The sequence below is a fragment of the Embiotoca jacksoni genome, unplaced genomic scaffold (assembly GCF_022577435.1).
Source record: "Embiotoca jacksoni isolate LCO1_2020_lvr unplaced genomic scaffold, fEmbJac1.0.p SCAF_25, whole genome shotgun sequence".
Taxonomy (NCBI): domain Eukaryota; kingdom Metazoa; phylum Chordata; class Actinopteri; family Embiotocidae; genus Embiotoca; species Embiotoca jacksoni.
The window spans coordinates 3,070,103-3,091,337 of NW_027185376.1; the positions used below are offsets into that span (position 1 = coordinate 3,070,103).

The 21,235-nt window shown below is 43.9% G+C and overlaps 2 protein-coding genes across 2 annotated transcripts in view; both read left to right on the forward strand.

The window, feature by feature from the left end:
• Nucleotides 1–3,522: 3,522 nt before the first annotated feature.
• On the forward strand, nt 3,523–16,691 carry nfx1 (nuclear transcription factor, X-box binding 1). The gene is made up of 23 exons (XM_069159620.1): nt 3,523–3,783; nt 4,459–5,385; nt 5,963–6,124; nt 6,388–6,465; nt 6,644–6,749; nt 7,415–7,486; nt 7,585–7,724; nt 7,834–7,933; nt 8,070–8,287; nt 8,960–9,057; nt 9,209–9,239; nt 9,341–9,423; nt 10,321–10,429; nt 10,687–10,806; nt 10,893–10,972; nt 11,115–11,345; nt 11,899–11,972; nt 12,064–12,165; nt 12,588–12,725; nt 12,842–12,908; nt 15,865–16,010; nt 16,125–16,229; nt 16,456–16,691. Exons 1-23 carry the CDS (start codon nt 3,765–3,767, stop codon nt 16,529–16,531), a joined length of 3,282 nt encoding a protein of 1,093 aa, XP_069015721.1. The 5' UTR covers nt 3,523–3,764; the 3' UTR covers nt 16,532–16,691.
• Nucleotides 16,692–18,582: 1,891 nt separating this feature from the next.
• Nucleotides 18,583–21,235, forward strand: part of smarcd3b (SWI/SNF related BAF chromatin remodeling complex subunit D3b) — a 38,131-nt gene continuing 35,478 nt past the window's right edge. The window contains exon 1 of the mRNA XM_069159631.1: nt 18,583–18,963. Within this exon, the coding sequence (XP_069015732.1) occupies nt 18,952–18,963 (12 nt within the window). The 5' untranslated portion in view covers nt 18,583–18,951. The remainder of the gene's footprint in view (nt 18,964–21,235) is intronic.

A 21,235-nucleotide genomic window follows, 5' to 3' on the forward strand; every position in this document is an offset into this window, starting at 1 on the left:
ACTGTACGCATGCGCGATCTGGACTCTGACTGCAGAGTGAGCTGTTGGACTGTTGGCCTGCGACAGAAAACAACGACGTCAGAAAAAAAACAAAAAACATCAGTAATGGTTAATGGTTTCACTTTAAGCGGCGGTTTGCGGGATTTCAACTGTTGTGGATATAATTTGAAAAGTAGGAACCTGTCGATCTATTGTCAGCTGCCTTCAAAAGTCACACAATTCAACACAGATGACATCACCTATTTTAACCAGTGTTAAAAATACAGTGCAGGACTTAAAGTTAACGTAATACGGATTACACCTATCACTACCTGATCAATGCTTATGTATTTTAAAGTATGCAGAGTTGTTGTTTTTTTATCTGGTGGACATCTGGTGTCTGGTGAGACAGAGGAAAGCCCACCCTATTTGGGCAGAGCCTTTCTACTTCGAAGTGTCAGCCAGCTGGCTTCCGGTTCAACCCCATGCTGAAGTGAACATGGATTAAATAATAAAATAAATACATTTCTAAAAGTGAAACAAGTCATTTTGCTGGCAATGAGTTTGCACAAGTGTCCCCTGTCATCAGAGTTTATCCTGCAGTTTAACGAATTAACTGTCATTGGGAAAAGTGGGAGTATTAAAATGATTTTACTTGGAACTGACTGGGTGTGAATATATTAATGACAGTCAACGGTGAAAGAAAAATTCAGGCCCTTTACTTAAACTATAACTATTAATACCACTACAATTAAAAGTCCTGAATTCAAAATTTTACTTCAGTAAAATGTGTATCGGCAAATTTTTGTTTAAAGTAAAAAATAAATATGTGTGCATTCTGTAGAAAATCCTCCATGTCTCTATTTTTCTGATATTTCTGGATTAATATTACTGATTAGGGCCCGAGTATAGCATACTATAGTATGATGGGTTTTTTTGGCCCAAATTTTTTTTAAATACTTAATACTTTAGTATGTTGTCTAAAATATGAAGAAAAAGTCATGCCGTAGTGTTTCGTCCACAACGTTATACTATAGTATAACTTTTTGTTCCTCCCAAAAAAAATCACCAAACCATCATACTATAGTATTACTTTTTTTCATATTTTGGACGACATGCTATATTAGTGACTTTTACGTAACGTAACGTAACATTACATTACATTTCATTTAGCTGACGCTTTTATCCAAAGCGACTTACAATAAGTGCATTTCAACCATGAGGGTACGAAACCCAGAACAACAAGAATCAAGAAAATACAATTTCTTCAAGAAAGCCAAACTACAAAGTGCTATCAGTAAGTGTCATTTTAAGCTACTAAAGTTCTACTGTTCAAGGTAAAGTCTGAAGAGGTGTGTTTTTAGTTTGCGGCGGAAGATGTTCAGAGTTTCTGCTGTCCTGATGTCGGTGGGGAGCTCGTTCCACCATTTAGGAGCCAGGACAGAAAACAGTTGTGATTTTGTAGAGTGTTTAGCTCGCAGTGAGGGAGAAACAAGCCGATTGGTAGAAGCAGAGCGGAGGGAGCGGGCTGGGGTGTAAGGTTGGACCGTGTCCTGGATGAAGACTGGACCCGATCTGTTCGCAGCACGGTACGCAAGTACCAATGTTTTGTTACTTTGTTGCTACGTTACTTTAAGTAAGCACTTTAAGCAGTAATGGATGTTTTCTCAGAAAAAGATAAAATCAGATAGAAAACAGTTTGTCCTCCATTTTCCAAGGAATTAGTGTGTCACAGAAATATATTTACACAACTGCAACATTAATGAAACAATAAAAGGGTCAAATCAGGTACAAACATTGTTTTTCCAAAATAAGAGCACAGGATGTAAAGGAACACGGGAAGTCAGTTAAAATCCTTCCTGTAATGCTGCAGGTAGATTTTCAGGTGGATTATGGGTCATCGACGAGTCAGCACCAGAGGTCACAGTTCAAACTAAGGTGTATAAAACCAGGAGTGTGACGAGCTCTCAGTGTACAAATATAAAACATGATATTCAGCTTTAAAACACACCTGCACAGGTAACACAAGGAAACGTCCGAGCTTCATTTTTTTGTTTGTTTTAAACGCAGTAACTTCTGAGCGCCGTCGTTACTTTGCGTAACTTTGCTTCGGGGAGGCGGCGCGCGGGAGTGCGAGGGCCCGTACATCACTGCTTGCAGTTTTAATTCATTGTTGTGTTTGTTGTATTTTACTTCTGTAGTTGTTTAAGTTTGAGCTAATTTAAACAATTTCACAGGAATAGTTTTAAAACTGTAATCTGAAAAGTAACCAGCGGCTGAAGCAGAGTTAAGAAGAAAAAAAAAGTACATTTGCCGATGAGATGTAGTAGGAAGTATAAGGCTGAATAAAATGGAAATACTCAAGGAAAGTACAAGTACCTCAAATCTGTATGTAAGAACAGTACTTGAGTAAATGCATTTGGCTACGTTGCACCACTGATGACAGTTTACAAGTTTGTCAGTGTCAACAGACTGAATATAATTATTTTTTTTGGACTGGAGAGATTATGGTAAAGATAACTGATAACCTCTTAAATAAATTCACTTCAGCTCATTTAAAACGGACTTTTGTTCAATAAGGTTTACAAACAACAAAGATACATGTGATATAGCCAAAAATTGATTTTAGGTTTGCCACACACTACTTCTTTTATTATTCTACCAATTTCACAGCTGTGTCTCATTTAATCCACAAATGTCTGGAGGCAATGAGCCGTATTCTCAACCCTCAAATTGGACAGGAACGTGCATGATTTAAGTTGTTTATCTCAAAGTATATTTAGATATTTGTTAAATCATTTTAAACCTCCCTACAGTTTTTATTCACTGATGTTCACTTTCGCTCCCTTTTCAAAACCGCAATCTGTGAATACACCACAATAGTTTTACCTGGGATAGTTGGTAAATAAGTAAAAATACAGAAGACATTATTGTTTTCTCCTCCAAGTCTCAGGAAGAGCCTCTTTATTCTCTGTTGTTGAAACGTAAACATAAAGCGCCACCTTGTGTCCATGCTTTTGTGCTTTGTCTGTCAAAACGTTGTCCCCCCCCCCCCTGAGAATAAAGGTAGACTTGGATACCGTAAAAATAAATTATGTTTTCAGACAGATTGTAAACACAATTAAACACAAAACAACATATAAATCAATGAATAACAGGTAACAAAGCAAATCTGGGCACACAGAGTAACTAATCCAAATAAAATAAGTACGAGGCAATTAAATAATATAAAATTAGGAAAAAAGATGCAGAGGACAAAAAAGGGGTCACAAATTATAAATTGCATACCACATAATTATTCCGTAAATAGGTAAAAAAAAAAAAAAAAAAAAAAAAAAAAATATATATATATATAATTGAAATTAAAGAATATTTTCCAAAATGACCAAAAATGTATTATTTGTACTGGAGATATATTTTGTTTATATGCGATCTTCGATATGAGAGAAAAACACGAGTACGTCGTGCTGATTTTAACGAACACGTCCTGCGTTTTATTTTTGTAAAACGTTGACCGGAAGTTCCGGTTTTGACGTAAGCAAGCTTGACTTGATTCGTGTTAGCCTTCAGCTAGCTCACGTTGATAAGGTCGGTTGAAGGCAGGAGGAGGTTGTCGTGTTTCGCTTTTTTTTTTTTTTTTAAAACAACCAGGACGCAGGTGATATAGTTGCCCGAGTACCTGGATCCGCTTGTCATCTCTCCGAAAACACTCTTTTATCGACCAAAAAAAAACAACAACAAAAAACGTGTCGCGTGGGAGAAGCAACAAGCAGAGTTCAAACTGAATGGCTGAGGGCTCTTCAGGTAAATAATAAACTGCCGAAATCATTTCCCTTAAAACAGTGAGCCGGAGCCAGAGGACGTTACCAAACCACGATCTTCAAATTAACGTTAAATCGGCTCTAAACTCGCCACTTTATCGTGCTTACCTGCAGTTTGACGTCACGTCCTCTTGTCGTTAGCTCGCTAACAATTAGCTCACGTGAACTTTTTAGATAACGTGATTTAAAAAAAAAAAAAATCCGTTTTTTTTTTCATTTTCGAGACGCTTTCAGCCGGCTGACGTCATCAGGGCGCGTGTCAGGGTGACGTGACAACATGTGACGTCGAACTTTGAAATCCATAAATACACCGGATGTGGGATCTCCAGGAACACGAGCTAATGCGGCTAGTTGTGTTTCATCGTTGTTGTTGTTGTTGTTGTTTTTTTAGGTTTTGTTTGCCAGATTAGGTCATTTTTGAGGCTTTCATAACTTTTAATAGGAGTGGTATTTGACTTGTGAAATATGCAGTTAGTAAATTAGGGATGAACATTACTCTTATTAGAAAGGTTTTGTTTTTAGAACCGATTCTTACACGAGGATGTGTGACGAAATCCTAAGTGATGTTTTTCATCCCCAACATGAAGCCTGTTATTGTTGTTGTTGAAATCACGTGTTCGGGGGGTTGTGACGCTTGTCACTTTTTCTCCGTCTGCAGACCCGCCTGACCTCAATCCGGATGGGACGTCCCATCAAAAGCCACATCAGCACAGATCCAGAAGAGGTCGACCCCGACACAACAACGACCGAAACCTGAGTAGCAACAGTTATGATCCATCTCAACAATACGGACACTTTCATCAGGGTTTTAAACCCCCGTTCAGCCATAATAATTCGTTTTATGAAGAGTATCACCATCCTCCCTACCAAGGGGAGGACGAAGCCAGAAGACGAGGCCGAGGCAGAGGAAGGCGAGAAGGGAACAGAGGGTTAAATGGCTCAGGCCCTTGCTGGCAAAGACCCGGAGGTGACTTTGTCCCGTACGGCGGCAGCAACAGATATGTGGGTGGCTACCAGTCAGGTGCTCATCCCGTGGATGGACCCGATGGAACCAACTGGCGGAGAGAAGGTGTGAGCAGGAACGTGGAACCGACTAATGAAGACCAAGACGCCCGGGCTAAAAAACCCAGGAAGTTTGGCCAGGAGTCGAGGAGGGGAGAACAGAAGGAGAGAGGCGGTCACTTAAAAGAAAACAACCCGAGAGTGGAGGGCCAGAGGTCACATGCCACCAAAGAAGAAAAAAACCCTTCGGAAACCAAGGAAAGAAGTCAGCGGAGCAGGACGGGCTCCGATTCTCAACATCACGATCAGCCGAGGAAACACGCAGAGGCGAACTGGCGGCAAGGACCCATCAAACCCCCCAAACCGCCGTCTCAGGAGGAAGCGGGCTCAGAGTGGGGAGCCGGGGGCCGAGATGACTCCGACCACGGCAGATTGTCGCAGGACGCCGCCTGTAAAGCTGGAAGAGGCTCGGAGCGACACGCGCCTCTTCAGGCCAGAGGGGGACGAAGGGCAAACCATCAAAACCACAAGTCGGGTCAGAGGAGCTGGGACAAGATGCCCAAGAGCAAAGAGACGCAGACAGGTTGGACTGTAACTTCTGCAACCTGTTGTGTCCTCACCAGAAGAAGTGAATCCGTGAATTCACCCACTGCTGTCACACATCTTGTCACCCAACTATATTATTATATTAAAAACTGGTTAGACTCGGTAGAACTTTGTTATCCTCAACATAACTCACGATCCACTTTTCTTTTGTAGGACGTTTTAGTGTAACTAACCAACTAAACCCTAAAACTTATGTTGACCTTAGTTTCCTGTGAAGTATCTTCAGAGTTACACAGACAATATAAACACAACAGTTCTCTGATACTGTTTATTACATACCTCTTATATTTGTGCTTGGTCTACCTATTTGATAAAGCGTCCTCATTATACATTTTTGCCTGGAAAAATTACTCAAGTGATTAATGAATTACAAGTATTTTCAGAATGATTTTCCATCAAAATTCTTTTGTTTGAGGTCTCGTAATGCATGTGGCATCTCTAGAAACTCCTGGACGAAGCTCTGCGGGTGAGAGCAGGGCTCGTCAGCTCGCGGGTTATTTCTGTGGAATCGCCGCCGTCCTCTGACCTTCTGATCTCTTCCTCTGCCGCCACAGGGTGTCTGATCGAACAGCTGTCCGAGGAGAAGTACGAGTGCATGGTGTGCTGCGACGTCATCCGGGTCATGGCCCCGGTGTGGAGCTGCCAGGGCTGCTTCCACGTCTTCCACCTGAACTGCATCAAGAAATGGGCCCGGTCCCCGGCCTCGCAGGCCGACGGTGAGGGGGCCCCTACACTCGGCTCACTATAGTCTTCTGTTCTGTCGCTGCACAACAAACTGTACACAACACCTGGCACATGATGGCCTCTGTGGCTCCGTTAACAATAACCGAAATTCCTGCCGCTTCAGCAGTGCATTGAGTTACTGTTGCGGTCGGACAATACGGAGGCCCACTTATAAAAATACACAAATACAATACAGTGCGTTATATTTCATGTAAAAACAAATAGATGCATGTATCTTAAAATTCATGTTTTTCAGATTCAGCCGAAGGCTGGCGTTGTCCAGCCTGCCAGAATGTTTCAATGAAACCCCCAACGTCCTACATCTGCTTCTGTGGTGAGTGTGTTTAATTCATGCGAACAATAATAACAACTTGCATCTTTTACAATACAATACATCTTTAAAAAAAAATAGTAGTCCCTTTGTTGTATTTTATAAGACACCCTTCAAGTGTGTCTCAGAAAGGAGGAAGAAACAAGATCGCGATTTCTTTTATTCCACGTTTGATTGGCAGGTAAGCAGACGAACCCCGAGTGGCAGCGCAGTGAGATTCCCCACAGCTGCGGTGACATGTGTGGGAAGAAGAGGAGCGGACTGGACTGCAACCACCCCTGTAACATGTAAGCCTTAAAAAAAAAAAAAATAACACAATAAAACTGCTTCAGGTTTCAAATGATGCCACTTTAGGGCAGCGTGTCCAGACGGGAGCTCAACGCTTTGAAAGACCGTTCAAAAGTCCCCCTTCAGCCCTCCATCAAGCCACTAAAAGCTCATCCACGGTTATCAAAAACTACAAATTAGTTTAGCAAAAAAATCCCCTCGTGCCTCATAGTGGCTTAGGTTACACATTTCCCTTCATTCAGCGCTTTTGGATCTATGAATATGCCTCTCTCCACCGACCCCGTCACCTCTCGCCTGCAGCTCGTTGATATAGAGAGCCTCACCTTGGATTGGTTTATGACATATGAAACCCTGGCTGTGTCGATGCGCGTTTTCTGCGTCACACTGTCACTGCGGTTCCCAAACAGAAATACTCAGCCACGGTGTTTGCTGCTTGTTTTCGCTCATGATGTGTTCTATAAAAAAAAGATAAAAAAAAAAAAACACCACATGGATGTTAAATATGGTTAAAGACTTCATTTTCACTTTAAGGGTCTTTGAAAACTTGAGGTAAATGTTTTGTGAAACTTTCGGAAAGCGAAATTCTACAGTAGATCTGAACGATGACGCCACCGACCCAAAACCGTATTGTCCTTGAACGACGCTTTCTTTTGTTTCTCCTCAGCTTATGCCACCCTGGACCTTGTCCTCAGTGTCCCGCCTTCGTAACAAAATCCTGCGTCTGCGGGAAGAAGAGGTACTCGGCCGCTCGATCACGTCTGCCTCCCTCGTCTGTTTCGTCGTTGTGAAATATTTCCCTGTTGTTTGGCACTTGACTGAATCGTTTCCTTTCAGTCAACCGATGCGCTGCGGCCAGGCTTCGTTGCTCCAGTGTGACAAAGTGTGCGGCGCTCGACTCAACTGCGCCGAGCACGACTGCGCGCAGGTGTGCCACGGCGGGACGTGTCAGCCCTGCCAGATGCAGGTCCGGCAGGGTGAGTGTCGCGGCCGCACCCGCAAACGTGTCTTCGGGCGCCGAGCCAGTTATGCAATCGGGAGACTTTTCAAACGTCGTGAATGTTTGTTTTCAACGTCTGCGTGTAGTTTGCTACTGTGGCGTCGCCACCCGTGAAGCCCTGTGCGGCATGGATAAAGAAGGATTCAACGGTTCGGGACACTTCTCCTGTCAGAAAATATGTGGGAAGTAAGTCGCGGCACCTAACGATCTCCGTAATACATTAATGCTACAAGTTTTTTTTTTTTGTTTGGTTTTTTTTATATTGAGAGAAGACAGTTTCCATCACGACCTGAAGCTCTCTTTGTCTTTTTGCTCTGCTCAGGATGTTGAACTGCGAGGCTCACCGGTGCCAGCAGGTGTGCCACCGCGGGGCGTGCCAGCCGTGCCCGCGCTCCCCAAACCTGGTGAAGACGTGTCCCTGCGCTCAAACGCCGCTGACCAAACTCCTGGAGCTGGGCTACGCCGAACGACAAAGCTGCGCCGATCCCATCCCCTCCTGCGGAAAGACGTGCAACAAACCCCTGGCCTGCGGCTCCAGCGGTAAGACGAAGGAACCGGTTGTTTAGAGGACGGCGACGGTCTCGTCTCTTGACACCCGAATGCCTGCTTGAAGCTCGGACGGTCGACGGGAGCTGATTCTAGTACACGTCGAATGTTGAAAGACTGATGGAGTGAAACCGACGGCAACAAGTCCGTCGGTTTGAAGCGGCCTCGTGGTTATCGGTAGAAAAGCGTGACACGTTATTGCTGTGAAGTTGACGCTTTGCTCGCTCGCAGAAAGCTACATTTAAAATCATGACGGAAGGCAGAGAGACGGAAAAACGTCACGATGTCAGCTTTTATTCGTCCAAATTTAAAGACTTCATGCTTTTCTGTCACGTCGCGTTAAGCCTGAAGCAGATCCTCTGCATCATAAGAGGAGGTTTTTTTTTTTTCATCCCTCGTAAACGGCATTTTTTTTTTTAACAGCACTCGTGTTGGAAGAATTTACCTCTGATGTTTGCCGTTGCCTCTAAATGTCTGTAGTTGTCTTCATATCTGTCGATTTACCTAAATGTCATTAGTGCCGAGTACATTCGTGTAAACCTTTTACTGTAACTGCGGAATAACTTGTTTCTAAAAGCAATGCTGTGTGGTGTGCGTGTGAGATCTGGAGCCCGCTGGCATTGTTCTTGCAGTTTGTCAGGAGATAATGAACTTGTGCTATTTCAGACATCATCCATCTGTGTGACAATCTGTGCCACGAGGGCGGCTGCGGGCCGTGCGCTCTGACCTCGACCGTCAGGTGCAGATGTGGCTCCAAGACAAAGGTGGGCACATTTTACCCAGCGGACCCATTTGTTTGTTGTGAATCCAAAACAACATTAAAAAAAAAAAGATTCTTCATTTTTTTTATGACACTAAAGATTTGAAAGATATCTTTTGTGTGTGTGTGTGTGTGTGTGTGTGTGTGTTTTCCAGGAGGTCCCATGCGTAAAGATCCAAACAGAAGGTGAGATTTCAACTCCTCCAGATCGAATGAGTGGAGCGTGGCGTCGCCCCCGACCCGACCCGTTGTCTCGTGTTTCACCTCTTTGACTCTTTGTGCTCCAGACGAGCTCGTCTTCACCTGCGAGAAGCGCTGCAACAAGAAACGCTTCTGTGGCCGACACAAGTGCGGCGAGCTTTGTTGTGTGGTGAGTCGTCACAGAATCTGTCAGTGTTTGTTCACACAATCCAAAACCATAAACATGCGTTCAGTGTTTGTTCACACAATCCAAAACCATAAACATGCGTGAACCGATGATAAAAGGTAAGCTAATGTCCCACTAATGTTTTAACGGTGGCAAACTTTGACTTTTCTTTCTAATCTGAATATATTTTTTGTTAGTTTTAAAAAAAATCTCCCAGTTTCTATGTGAAAGTTTATGGAACGTATGCTGGATTTTCTCCTTTGGATCGGTCGGGAATGTCACTGCTTTTTTCTGTTTCTTCAGTCACAGGGCGTTAACTTCAGAAATAACTGTGTTTTTCCACCACATGGAAGGCCCAGTTCTAAAACTTGGCACTTTTCTATCAGCAAAAATTCTCTCCAGTCAATCGCAGATGGGCCTAATATGCATAGTAGTCTGAATTCCTGAAGCATCAGTCACAAACGCAGCAACTTTATTTTAATGTGGTAATAGGAAATTTCTCAATAATCACGATGATGGAATCAGAAAAAGGAAGAGTGAAACACTCGGCGTGTTTGTGAGCACTTACTGTAAGAAATACCTCTTTTCACTCTAACATGGTTTCTTACGCGTGACGTAATCGAGAATATCTCAAATTTATATATTAATGTTTTGTTTTTATTCAGTGACGTTGCTTAGCTTTACTCTGAATGCTATCATTCACTATTTTCTTTTAAAAAAATAATCCACTTTGTGCCATTTGGAAGTGAAGCTTAATTAAAATTTCACTCACGGCACATATTTAATAAAAGAGTTGAAAGTTATTTTGTAGTGCTAATCATTTATTTATTTATTAGGGAAACACTCGACCATATGAGGTGAGGTGACTGTTGTTTTTTCTTGTTGTCTGTGTCCATCCAGAACGTGGAGCACAAGTGCCCCCTGATCTGCGGCTACAAGCTCAACTGCGGCCTCCACCGCTGCCAGGAGCCCTGTCACCGTGGAAACTGCGATCCCTGCTGGCAGTCCAGTGAGTCCCGCAGACAGGTTTTTTTTTTTGTTTTTTTTTTGTTTTTTTTCCCTTCTCCGCTCCTAACAACGTTGAATTTATGACCTGAGAAGTACCACATAGTTATTCTGTTCTTGAAAAAAAAAAAAAGAAAAAGAACTAACCTGAGGTTCTTGCATCATCTTCTGTTTCATTTCGTTCCCTCTGCGGTGTTATGTCTGGCGTCGAGTCGCCACACGGCTCATATCCCAGTCTGTCACGGCCGCTTCTGTTTGTAGGTTTTGACGAGCTGACGTGTCACTGCGGCCTCTCCGTGTTATATCCGCCCATCCCCTGTGGCACGAAGCCACCGGAGTGCAAAAGCCTGTGCACGAGAAGACACGAGTGCGACCACCCGGGTAAGGTACAGCGATGAGCGTTTTTTCGCGCTGCGGCCGTATGCGCGAACTGCGAAACGTGCTCCTGACGTTTGCCTCTGATTTAGTGTTTCACAACTGCCACAGCGAGGAGAAGTGTCCCCCCTGCACGTACCTCACTCAGAAATGGTGCATGGGAAAGCACGAGGTAACGTGTGTGTGTTCCCCCCCCCCCCCCCCCCCCCCCCCCGCCCCAGTGTGTCACAAATTTGCACGACTAGTTTCCTGTTTTATTTATTTATTTATTCATTCATTCATTCATTCATTCGCTCTTTCCCTCGGATCCACAGCAACGCAGCAACATCGCGTGTCACCTGCAGGACATCTCCTGCGGCCTGACGTGTAATAAAGAGCTGCCCTGCGAAATGCACCGCTGCAGGCGGATCTGCCACCGGGGGGAGTGTCTGGCGGAAGGCGGCTGCCAGCAGCCCTGCACGCTGCCTCGTCCAGACTGCGGCCACCCGTGCTCCGCTCCCTGTCATAACGGCAGCAGCTGCCCACGCACCACCTGCGCTGCCAAGGTACAGCACGCTGCCACCCAGAACAGCTGGCAGAGAAAAAAAAAAAAAAAGAAAAAAAAAAAAAAGGGGGCTACAAAGTTCGCGCAGATGGTCTCCGTTTTTGGATTCACAGGGGGCTGAGGCATATTTTCCCACCATCAGAAGTTTCTCCTCGCCGACATAACTCATTTTATGATGCGAAAAATGTTTATTTAGGGAATAAATTATCTTCTGGGAAGGTGTCACATCTCCGTTCAGCCGTCCAGCTGTGTGTCCCCCCCCCCCTTCCTCCCCCCACGTGATCCTCCGCAGAGGCTGCCGGCAGCGGATGACATCTGCCGTAGCGCTGTGTAACTGTCACAAATGGTTAAGTTGGATGAAATAATAACCTGTCAGTGGCAGCGATCCAAACTCAAAAGAGCTTAAACAATGAGGCCCCTCACAGCTGCAGGAATTTCAAACGCGACTATTGTCTACATGAAAAAACAAAACGAAAAAAGCCAACATATTTGACCGCTCACAAATAAATGTTTTCACCAGGAAGGACTCTTGAGTTTCTTTGTGTCGTCCGCAGGTGGCGCTGCAGTGCGACTGCGGTCGAAGAAAGGAAACCGTATTCTGCACAGAAGCGGCTAGTTCGTATCAGAGGTCCGTTCTGCTGTCTCTGTGTAGTCGGCTCTTTTTACAGTTTTTCCCAAACAGTTACAGTCACAGTTAATCCTTTGTTCCTGCACTGCAGATACGCCGCCATCGCCATGGCCAGTAAGCTGTCCGACATGCAGCTGGGCGAGTCCATGGACATCGGCCCGCTGTTCACCAAGAAGGAGCTGAAGCAGACGAGGTAGAGCAGCGGAGGAAATGCACGATTTGAAAGTTGTTAAAGTCATCATGTAAAACGTTTTGCTGAAAGTGATTTTCGAGGCTTAAATATTACAAGATGTTTCAAGCAACAAGTCGCAGATCTAAGATCGTGCTGCTCTTATTTTTAGTCAATAATGAAATAGTATTTTAAATATTTACCTGTATAGGGATAGTTTAGCTTTCCACTTTGAATTGTTTTTTTGTTTGTGCATTAATATTGAAATAATTCAAGAAGAGCCTTTAATAGTTTGCAACAGCTTCAAATGCGGCTCAGCCAAGTGATGTTTCCTCTTTTTTTTTTTTTTTTTTTTAAGACGTATCTTAGTAGAATCTGAATATTTTTTTTTGAAAACCATCATCAACATAAAAACGTGGTGTTTCTTTGTTTAAACGGCTCCTCAGGCTCGAATGTGATGAAGAGTGCGCCACTCTGGAGAGAAACCGGCGTTTGGCGGAGGCCTTACAGATCGACTCGTCTTCCGACCCCTTCAACGTTCGCTCGTCCTCCGTGTACAGCGACAGCCTGAAAGATGACGCCAGGTCGGATTTGACACTTTTGCTTTCTTTCACTGCCCGTTGATGGTCAAAGTAAAAACCTCGCGTCGTCAGGTGAACCACTGGACTGAAAATGCAACTCTGTTCTGCTCGTCTTTCAGAAAAGACCTGAAATTTGTCTCGGAGGTCGAGGAGGAGATCAAGAATGTTATTGAGCTCGTCAATAAGGTACGGTGATTTCCTGAATCCCTTCTATTTTTCCAGATTTGTGATCTCAGCTTAGAGTTATGAGATCTCATTTAATGTGATGCTCCCTCTGGTGGTTTTGATGGGAGTCTGCTGCTCTTAGGCTACAAAAACTGAGGAAAAAGTGATGTTTCAAATTGCATGTTGATAGCATTTTCAATAATGATTCAACATTTACATAATGGTAATTTAAAAAAAAAAAATTATTTATAATTTTGTATTTAATCATAAGCATCATATCCCTTCATGTGTATGAAAACAGCTGGATGGAAATTCCCATCGCTCTTTTCACATCGTTTTCTACCGTTTTAAAGTTCGCCTGGCGCTTCTTCTTTTTTTTAATGATGTCATGTTGCGCCAGCCTTCTTGTGCCGCGGTTTAAAAGCACATGGGTGGAGAATAACACCACCTGCTGTTTATCTCCGAGGCCCCTTAACTTGTAATATTCAACCAGCGGCATTTCAAAGAGCGTCTATTGAAATTAAAGTCACGGATTTAAGTGGAACATCAAACACCACAGCATCGCTGGGCAGATTTAGTTTTTTTGGTGGAAAAAGGAAAGCGCTACGGAGGAGGCCATTTGTTGAATGTGTAGCCAAACAGTAGCAGTCCGAGTCAAACCAACGCAAGATGACAGTTTAATAATTAATCACTTGTCGGAAAATTAATGTTCAGCCTAAATTTCATGACCGTGGCGGCTCGACCTGTCAGTCACGCAGCGTCTCAATATTTAAGGTTGATAACTTTATGCCCAAAGCTGTCTGCTCACACTGTAGTTATAGCAACCAGTGCACCATCAAATAATAATAATAAAAAAAAACAACCTCTAAACTTCCAACACAAGATGCAAAACGATCCTGCAATAAAGTCTTCATGAACACCAGTAACCGGCATTTATATAGCTTTTCAATCAGAATTCATATGAAGCTGCTGAACCCTGAGGGCAGCAGTTACATTATGTGCTGCCTCATTTGCTTTAATAGATTACTTCTTTCCTCCTTACTGAAGTTTATAAGTATTACAGTCATTTTTCTGGATGGACTCACGATTTTGTCTTGTTTTTACTGTTTACTTCAGTGAGCATGAAGGCAGCAGTTGGAAATCCTTAAACTGCCTCGGCTTCTGCATTAAACATTTGTTGCAGACATTTCATGACTCATGCATCTGGATTAAAGTTAATTTACGATGTATTACTTTTCCTAAGTATCTCCACTATGTACACAAGCTGAGTCTCATGGGCTCATTAGAATTAGTGTCACTTTAGAGAGGAGGAAAAAAAAAAACCCTCGGCCGGACGAATTAAAATGCCCATTTTTAGCCATGACTTTGGGTTTTGCAGCTTTCATCGTCTTCGTATTATTTTCTGACCCAGTTGTTGTATATTTTGGCTATTTTTGAGCTCAGCCGGTTCTCTGGTGGACCTCCGAGATGGAACCAGCTGTGGTCGCTTGTATATTTCTGACAGGACGATGAAGCCTCTTTAGTAGCCACGATGAATTAGTAGGTATCTCTTGGGGCAGTCAGAAAAATAGTCTGCGTGTATTTTTTTCCCAGCTTTGTTAGATGTATTAAAGCCTTCAGGAGTGACGCTGTCAAGGTCGCTGTTGCTTTGGTTCCTTTTCCAAATGGAAAGGATTGTTTATTTATCAGGAGCTGAATCTCTTTTTTTTAAATTTATTTATTTATTATCAATGAATCAAGAATCAGAGCTTTTCTTCCTCCGGGTCACTAAAAGGTTTCATCCTATTTCTTTAAGGCTTAAATTTACTGCTTACTGTGCTGCAGCTCACCAGCTTTTTTATTTATTTTTATTTTTATGTTTTTTACCCTTGATCCTTTTGTGTGGGCTTTTACTTCTCCAAAAAAAACAAGATTGTAAAATGATCTTTATCGAAATGTTGCTGTAATCCTCTTTAACTACCTTCTGGCAAAAGAAAGTCGACCAGTTTAATGCCTGCTGTAGATTCTCTGTTGTATTCTGCTGTAAACCCCCCCCCACACACACACACACATACAAAAAAAAAGCAGATGTGCAGAGTGACCCTGCCAATAGAAAATAGGCCACACAACATTATACTATGTATAACCCGCTTTCACAGTTCTGTGTCGGCCTTTCACGTGATTCTGGAACCTGCCTGCAGAGATTTGCTCCCGTTAAACAACAGAAACTCGAGTGAGGTCGGCGCAGTTGTTGGGCGAAAAGGCCTGAAGTCGCAGTCGGCGTTACGGTTCATCCCGAAGGTTTTCGATCAGGTGGGGGTCAGAGATCTGCGCAGGCCGCGGGACTCAGAAAACCATTTCTTTATACGTGGGAAGGAGTCATGTTGGAGCTGCACTTTAAGTTTAAAATATCCATTCATGCTGCAGCAGTATGGGGAAAAAGAAGCCGGTGTATGTGGACAGGAGCGTCTGTATGCTTGTAATAATAAAGAGTAAACACTATATATAAGTCAAAGAAAAAGGGTGATGGCAATAGTTTGAAACTAGTTTACATTTTCAGTCGTTTATGTAGTTTGGAAAAAGAGGCAGAAGAGAAAGATGCATCAGATTAGAGCGGCAGCTTCCAACGGCAGCTTCCAACACGTCTCTCTTGTGACACCTCGAAAACAAAGCAATATACTTTTAGACACCTGATTATTCGTCATCAAGTTTATGAAGAGGAGTTGAGAGTGTCCTGACGCGGCCACTGGAAAAGAAAATTCATTTCAGACACAGTTGAGTGTTTTCTGTTACCAATTTATACGAATTAACACTTCATTCACACGCTGTGTCCGATATGTAAAAGTACCTGGGGGTGGGGTGGGGTGGGGTGGGGTGGGGGGGGGGGGGGGCGTGCAGCAAAAGAGAAGCAGCCTCGTGAAGCGTGAAATGCTCCTCAGTATAAAAAAAACACACAAAAAAACAACCCTTAATGGATGTGCATTACCGACGTCGGCAGGGTAAACAGCCAAAGAAAACCCACTGTTTCCCGCCGATGAACCGAGACCGCCGGAGGATCATCCACGAGCTGGCCGAGGTCTACGCCGTGGAGAGCGTGAGCTACGACAGCGAGCCCAAACGCAGCGTGGTCATCACGGCCCACAAGTAAGAAAAGACCGCCTCTCACGAATGTGCCAATTGCTTCCTGTCGGGCGTTTAAAAAAAAGTGCCGATTGCGCCGTTGGTGAGGACGTGTCTGTGTATCTCGCTCGTTCCCAGGGGGAAGTCGGTCTGCCCCAACTCATCCCTGACATCGCTGATAGAGCGGGAGACGGCCGCCAGGGCCCCTCCTCCCATCGCTCATATCAAACAGCACAGCAGCAAGTAAGTCGTCTTCTGTGGTTGAAGTAGACCGTTCTGTACACGGGAGGGTCAATCCGGATCCTCACAGCAGCCGCGAAGTCTCCCTGAGCGTCACACTGATCTGCCGCCTCCTCCTCCTCCTCCCTCCTCCTCCTCCTCCTCCTTCTTCCTTTTATCATGCAGCTGCTTTTCTCTCATCTTTTGTCTTCCCGTGTAGGATTAATCTTCTTTTTGATTCTCCTCGTAGGCCCGTCAGCGGGACCCCCTGGTCCAAGATGGTTAAAGAAGAGCCTGTGATCGACTATTTTGATGTCCAGGACTAAAAAAAAACAAAACAAAAAAAAACGAGGCCGACACGAGAGGAAAACCTCAGGTTCTGCTTCGAGAAGTTCACTCTACACCTGCCAAAAAAATGTTCCTTTTCATTTGTTCATTAAATATCGCCTCCGGCTTCACAATCAAATAAAAATATGTTTGGAAACATTTCAAAAGATGCTGATTGCCCTCTCAGGGAGGGGGGTTGGGGGGGGGGGAGAGCCAGACTCGTAGTTTATGTGAAAGGGCGAGTTGAACGAGTGCTGAGTTGAGTGTTTCCCTTCAGTTTAGCTTATAAAGACTTGCACAGTCTGTGAGGAGGGATGACTTTGAAAAGCTCCTGCCTGTTTTCTCTGCCTCCCGCTTGTACGCAATGTAATAAAAAAAAAAAAAAAGTGAATTCTCCTTTATATGAAGGATACACATGTTGATTTGATAAACGTGCTTCACAATAACACAGTCGACGCTCTTTTTGGTTTTAAGATCCTGGTGCCGTGTGCCAGTTCTTCAGCGCGGATACCTTTTGTTCGTTCTGCTGGTCCCCGAGCCAAGAGTTCAGTAGTAAACCTTTGCCGGATTCAGGTTGTGGGTGGGTAGGAGTGGGCTGCACTGCGGAAAAAGAAAAAAAAAGGAAGCTCTGTTTGAAACACTGCTGTGACCCCAGATGCACTTCTTGGTTTAAAAAAACAAAAACAAAAAACAAGCTGAAGGTATTTTGCGATGAGGCCAACTTGGACGCATACTTCTCTTCGGCGGGGTGTTTTTTTTTTTTTGGCCCGGTCCAGGTGAGAGCCTCGGATCCTGCTCTCCAGCTAATGGACCGGTTTAAACACTCACTCTTGCAGCTCTGTGAGGCTCAAGAGGGGTGTGAGTTGCTGACTCAGATCTGAGTCACCAATGTGCTGACATGAGACAGACCCCGGCACTGAGTGGACACTCTGATGTGCAGGGTTTTTTTTTTCACACGCAGCACGAACACTCGCAGTATTCAGCTTAAATTCTCACATTCGTTAAAGCACACTTTTAAGTAAAGCCTTACTTTTTAGTGCTTTCGTGCAGCTTTTATGAGTCATTTTCTCATATTATTGTGAGAGGTATGTAAAAATAGTCTGTTTTCTATGTTTTACAATATATGTGACTCCAAATTCATGATAATGTTTCATTTTTAGTATCTCAGTTCTGCTGTTTTGTTGATGTAATTGCCTTAAAGAAGGAAGTTATGTTTTTTTTGTTAGTTAGAAGCTATTAATTAGAGGTTACAAATTCCTGTAATTGGTGTTTAAATTTGGTAAATGATGCCAGAAACAACCATATTTATAAACACGTGCTGACACAAAGAAGGAATCCAGTATTTTAATACACAGGAAGATACGGAGGCACAGTTTAAAAGATGTCATCGCTAAAAAATACATGACAAAACTTAAAAAAAAAAAAATAATAAAGCTGATGAATTTAGGCAAAAGCTGGAAAACAACTACATTCACACAGTTTGAATAAATAAATGAGGGTAATTCCCAATCTGTTAATAAATGGATTTTTGTCCAGATCTTTTGTCTCTTTTCCAAGAGGATGTTTCAGTCTTGCAGATTCCGGATGTGTGCATTGGTACCACTTAAAGCAATATTTAATCAACCATTTAAAATGGCAATTAGCAACAATTTTACAACCCCCCCCCCCTTTTTTTTGTTGTTGTTTTATCATCAAGGGTCGCTTATTAGAAAGTGGTTCAGTTCCTCCTGTTAGGGAGCTGCTGCTGCTGCTGCTCCTTTGTTGCTGTAGTGAACAGGTTTTTTTTTTTTTTTTTTTATATATATTCAGTCTCTTTGTTCCTTCACTGCGATTACATTTACAACAGCTGTTCGGTGCAGGATAAACCTGTAGTGAACATTTCACTCTTGCTATGCCAACATCTTTCATCGAGCAGCAGCAGGAGCAGCACACACACAACACCCACCCACCACCACCACCACCCCCCGCCCACCCTATAAAAAAAAAAAAAAAAAAAAAAAAAAAAAAACCCGCTCACGAGGATAATTTGATGACACTCCCTGCCACTGGTAATTTTTCATTATATCGACTCTCCAGCAGAGACCGCGCCTGCGCTCCTGCTTCCCTTCCGAACAAGGCTTCACCAATCCTGGCTCCGGCTCCATCCCCGGCTCGGCGTCCCGCAGGCCAGCGTTGATAAGTCGCCTCGCTGTCCGGTAATGGGGAAGTGATAGGGGGAAGACGCCGCCGCCGCGTTGACAGCCGCGAGGAAGTTGAAGGGTGGGGGGAAGCTCCACGCCAAGCCGAGCCAGCCACCGGACAGCTCCGCGGAGACACATCCTCCAGTTGCTGTTGTTGAGTAGCACCCACCACCACCTCCTCCACCACCACCGCTCCTCCTACCCCCCCTCTTCCCCCCCCCAAAAAAAAGCGCAGAGTGATGGAGAGAAAGGTATGGATGCTTATGCTACCTTGTGACACACACTTAGCAGCGTTTGTTTTTTTATTTCCACGCCACTTTGCCTCGCTGCTCCGTTATCCGCATCCACCATTAAAACTATGTAATTTTCCTCATCCTGTAGGCGCGTTGCCAGCCGGATTAGTGCGCACCGGAGTTTTTTTTTTTTTTTTTTTTTTTCTTTCCTTCTTCGTCTCGCTGTAATTTATTGTGCGTTTAAAAAAAAAAAAAAAAAAAAAAATACCATTATTCATTTTCCACCGCGTGGTTGAATTTTGGGGCTTATTCCGCGGGGCGTAATGGTCGCACGGTGCACGATGTAGTGGAGGATATTGAGCGGGGAGATGTGTCTGGTGTTGGGGGGGTGGGGGGGGGGGTAAAATATTTAAGGGGGACTGTAGGCTTCGGTGGCTCTCTCTCTCTCTCTCTCTCTCTCTCAGCCCCGTCTGCATCATCAACACAAGCCCCAGTGTGCAGTCCGCAGCACCTCCACCCCTCTCCACCTTCCCGGCCCTCCCCCGTTTCGCAGCCGACGCAGACACCAAAAGCTCTCGCGGCTAGTTAACCTTGACCGGTGTGGGGAAACAAGACACTTGAGGAGTGGATGCACCGTGGAGGGGGAGAGGGGAAGGAGGGGGACCATCCTCTCGCTTCTCGCCTTTTAATTAATTGCACCCGCGCGCTTTGATTGAGGGCGCACAACACTAAATGTGGTGCTGCTTTCGTGTGCACGCGGGGGTGGTGGTGGTGGTGGTGGAGGTGGTGGAGGGCTGTCGGTGCGTCCGAGTGTGTGTGTGTGTGTGTGTGTGTGTGTTTTGGATCTTGCAAGGAAAAGTTTCAGTTTCACTGTGTTAACGTTGCTGGCAGGCTGCGGTGCAACTCAGCAGCAGCACGAGAGGAATTTAAGGGTGTGCAGTTGAACCCAGATCTGCTTCTGCTGATCCAAAAGGAAAATCTTTAAAAAAAAAAAAATGTTTTTTTATTTTTTTTTATTTTTTTTTATATGTTAAAGCTGTAGTCGGCAACATATTGGCTTCAGCTGGAACTTAATCCTCCTTTTGTTGTTGACTGTTTGGCTGCCCCTGTGGAGAGAAGAAGTCCACCTCTCTCTCTCTCTCTCTCTCTCTCTCTCTGTCCTTAAAGGAGCAGTTCGACATTTCTGCTCTCCACGTCCAGACCTGGAAAAGATGTCGTCACTGGTTAGCCTAGCTTAGCATGAAAACACCGACTAAATGTCACGTTGTTTATATTTTTAAAAAAAAAAAGTGTGTCCGCCTGCTTCTTCAGCCCCAAACAAAGGCAAGCTAAGGTAAGATAACCGGAGAAAAAAAAAGGCTAGTAGCTATTTATATATACGTATCTAAATATGTGGATAATAATAATAATATAATAATAATCTTTTGCATATAAATATGAAGTTGGAAATGCATCAAACTTGGTAAGAGCTTTGGATTTGTGATTGTCAAGCAGGCAACTAGATGTATTTATATAACGTCAGTAGCCTAACGATGCCCGTATGCGTTTTGTCGCAAAATATTACGACAGCACGTCGTATTAATCATTTCCTCGACGCTTCCAACGTAAATGTTTTGATTTTAAACCATCTCGTCCCCCTCTTGCTCCAGAATCTTTATTTCCAGAACTGTTGAGATATGTAGGGCCCTGGTGGCTCGGCTGCTTGCTGATTTTCCGAGAGAGCTATCAAAATGCTTTTACATTTTTTTATTTTATTATTTTGTTTATTTTTTTGGACCGTAATAAGAAAAATAACACGAGCACGAAGGCATTTTTTTTTGTTTTGCTGCATTCAGCAAACAAACAATGGAGAATCACCGGTGTTGTTTCAGAAAACTGCTGCCAACATGTTGGTTTTTTTTTCCACAGATTTACTCACTGAGGTGATTCTATTCATATTTCCAGCGTGAAAAGACTTTTTCCATACAGCATATACATTTCCATGCAGTGGTGCAGCAGGTCCTACCCCCCCCCCCCCCCCCTTTTTTTTTTTCCTCTTTATGCGGGTTTTAATTTGCGTTTTAACTCTTATTTCCTTTTAAATTGAGTCGTGAATAGCACGACGCTTTTGAACTTGAACGTTTGCCCGTGGAAGCGGTCGGACCTCGCCGGCGCTCTCTCTGCGAACAAATAGGACTGAAATAGCTCCGCTTCAAACTGCAGTCTTCCCCGACCCGGATATTCCCTTCGGTATAAAGAAAGGAGGACGGGTGTAGTTCGGGACACTCATCAAGGTCAATCAGTGTTTCAC